The following is a 2,502-nucleotide window of genomic DNA, read 5'->3' as shown; positions in this document are numbered from 1 at the left end:
GCAGACTATAGGAAAAACTAGGTTTTTACCAACACATTAACATTTTTTCCCCATACACTCTCACTCATATTGAACACTCTTTACGTTTTATTAAGGAACATAAACAGTAGTGGAAGGTGTTAGGATATTTCAAACTTGGTTAAGTGTCTTTAAACTGCAAAAATGTGTCCAAACTTTGTATCTTGAGTGTTCAATATCTTTAACATATCTTGGACCTTCTAGTAGTATAGTATAACTTTGCAATGACATTAATCAAGTTTTAATAAAATCGTCCGTGCGATGTTCCTGTGTTCCTTGCTTATATAATTTATATCGGTCTGCCATTGCTGACAGATCTTTTGGGACAGGCTGATTCGTTCTTTTTAGAATATTAATCAGTTCAATGGCAATCTTGGCATCATTCTTAGTCAGAAGGGTGATCGATGTTCCACTTCTGCCAGCTCTTCCAGTCCGTCCAACTCTGTGCACATATTCTTCGACATTCTTTGGGAAATCATAGTTGTATACATGTGTGACATCGTCTACATCAAGTCCTCGGGATGCTAAGTCAGTAGCAATCAGGATTTTCACTGTTCCTCTTCTGAAGTCATTTAATGCTTGCTCGCGGTCACTCTGCTCTCGGTCACCATGCAGGGACTCCACGGGTATGCCTAGGATGCTTAAGTCGCTTGACAAGTCATCAGCCACAAGTTTTCTGCTGACAAAAACGATGACTTTGTCTTTAGGTGACAGGTTCTGTAGGAAATCTTGGATTAGAGATCGTTTTTCTTCTTCTGTGGTGACTATTACATGTTGCTTCACTGTACTGACAGCAACTAGATCCAGAGTACCAACATAAACAATCATAGGCTCTTTCAAATAAGATCTTGCTAGGCGGCGAACGCTATCAGGCCACGTTGCACTTGTCATAACAGTCTGCCTGTCAGGGCGCACATCTAATAAAATCTTCATTATCTGGTGTTCAAAGCCCAGATCCAGCATTTTGTCCGCCTCATCTAAGACTAAGTAGGTTATACTTTTTAGGTTGACAAAGTCATTCATTTGCAGATCATTCAGTCTCCCAGGAGTTGCAATAACAATGTCTACACCTTTGGTTATCTCTTCTATTTGTCTTTTTCTATTGCCACCACCATATACACAAATACTTTTAAGATATTTATATGAATACTTAGAACATTCAGCTTGCACCTGAAGGGCTAGTTCTCTAGTGGGTGTCAGGACTAGCATTCCAGGACCATTCCTTTCTTCTCTAGGTAGAGGTTGGAAACTGAGATGTATAAACCCAGGCATTAAATAGGACAGTGTTTTTCCTGTTCCTGTTTGTGCAACTCCTATAAGATCCATTCCTTGTAAAACAATTGGCCACATCTGTGATTGAATTGGTGTTGGTATTTTAAAACCTGCTTTTTTAATGTTTTGCATAAGTTCAGGATAGTTTTGGAAGGCATCCTTAAAGGTACAAATCGGATTGGGGATGGGGCGTTTCTCCCCCTCTTTCAAGTCATCACACATTATGTTGAAATTTTCTGATCGCCAAATGTCCACCTGCTTTTGAGACAATGAGCGAGTTGCTTCAGATTCTACATAAAAGTCTTTCTTAATTGGTGGTAAATCTGCCCACTTTTTTTTCTCCCACTCGGCAACCTCTGCTCTAATTTGGTCCCAATCTAGCAGTGGCTGAACTTTTTTCACAGCGCTACCAGTGCTGACATCTCTCCCAATAGTGGGCTGGGATGTAGCCTCATCAACACTGGATGCCGACTCTGGGTTCTCTTGGTTTTTAACAATATCTTCTATAGCCTCTTTGGCCTTTGCCTTCATGTCGGCACTTCCGAAAATCTTTACCTCGGCTATAGGATCACCTCTTATGATCTGTATTTTGGTTTTGGTTCTATTCTGGATGTCATTAATTTTTGATCCGCCACGACCAATCACCATACCAACCATACTGCTCTTCAATTTCAAGCAAAGGGGTGGCTGTCCGGAGCCAGATGCTCTGGGCTCCCGGTAGGGGGAGGAGCTACTCCAACCCCATCCCCGGCCACGGTCCTGGCCTCGGCCCCACTCCTGGCCTCGGCCCCTCTCCTGGCCTCGGCCCCTCTCCTGGCCTCGGCCCCACTCCTGGCCTCGGCCCCGCTCCTGACCTCGGCCCCGCTCCTGGCCTCGGCCCCGGGATAGGCCTCGACCTCGGTCATCGCTAGTGGCCCTGGACTCTCTCCATCCGAACTCTCCCTTCCGCTCTGGGGCCCAGGCCATTTCTGGTCAATGGTGCGGTTGATGGCGGACTCTCGCCTACCTAGGGATGAGAGCAGGCGGCGGCGGTGAGGCCTGTCTCCCCTCGGCCTCTCCGAGGGCGCAAGGTAGGACGCTAAGCGGCAGCTATGGAGGCTGTTGCCCAGGGCATCCTTTGTTTGATGGCTTGCGGGGCGGGGCTCTGATGGCTTGACCAATCAGAGGGCCGGAAGTGGGTGACGTGAGCCAGGGCTTCCAGCAGCTATTTAA

General features: G+C 46.2%; 1 protein-coding gene across 1 annotated transcript; it reads right to left on the bottom strand.

The window, feature by feature from the left end:
- Window positions 1-252: 252 nt before the first annotated feature.
- On the bottom strand, window positions 253-2,256 carry DDX53 (DEAD-box helicase 53; the record flags this gene model as incomplete). Its single annotated transcript, XM_084258197.1, has 1 exon — window positions 253-2,256. The coding sequence occupies one exon, from the start codon at window positions 2,254-2,256 to the stop codon at window positions 253-255; it is 2,004 nt and encodes a 667-aa protein (XP_084114323.1).
- Window positions 2,257-2,502: the final 246 nt, after the last annotated feature.

The sequence above is a fragment of the Talpa europaea genome, assembly GCF_964194135.1.
Source record: "Talpa europaea genome assembly, chromosome: X".
NCBI classification, from domain to species: Eukaryota; Metazoa; Chordata; class Mammalia; order Eulipotyphla; family Talpidae; genus Talpa; species Talpa europaea.
This window is presented reverse-complemented; position numbering and strand designations above follow the sequence as displayed.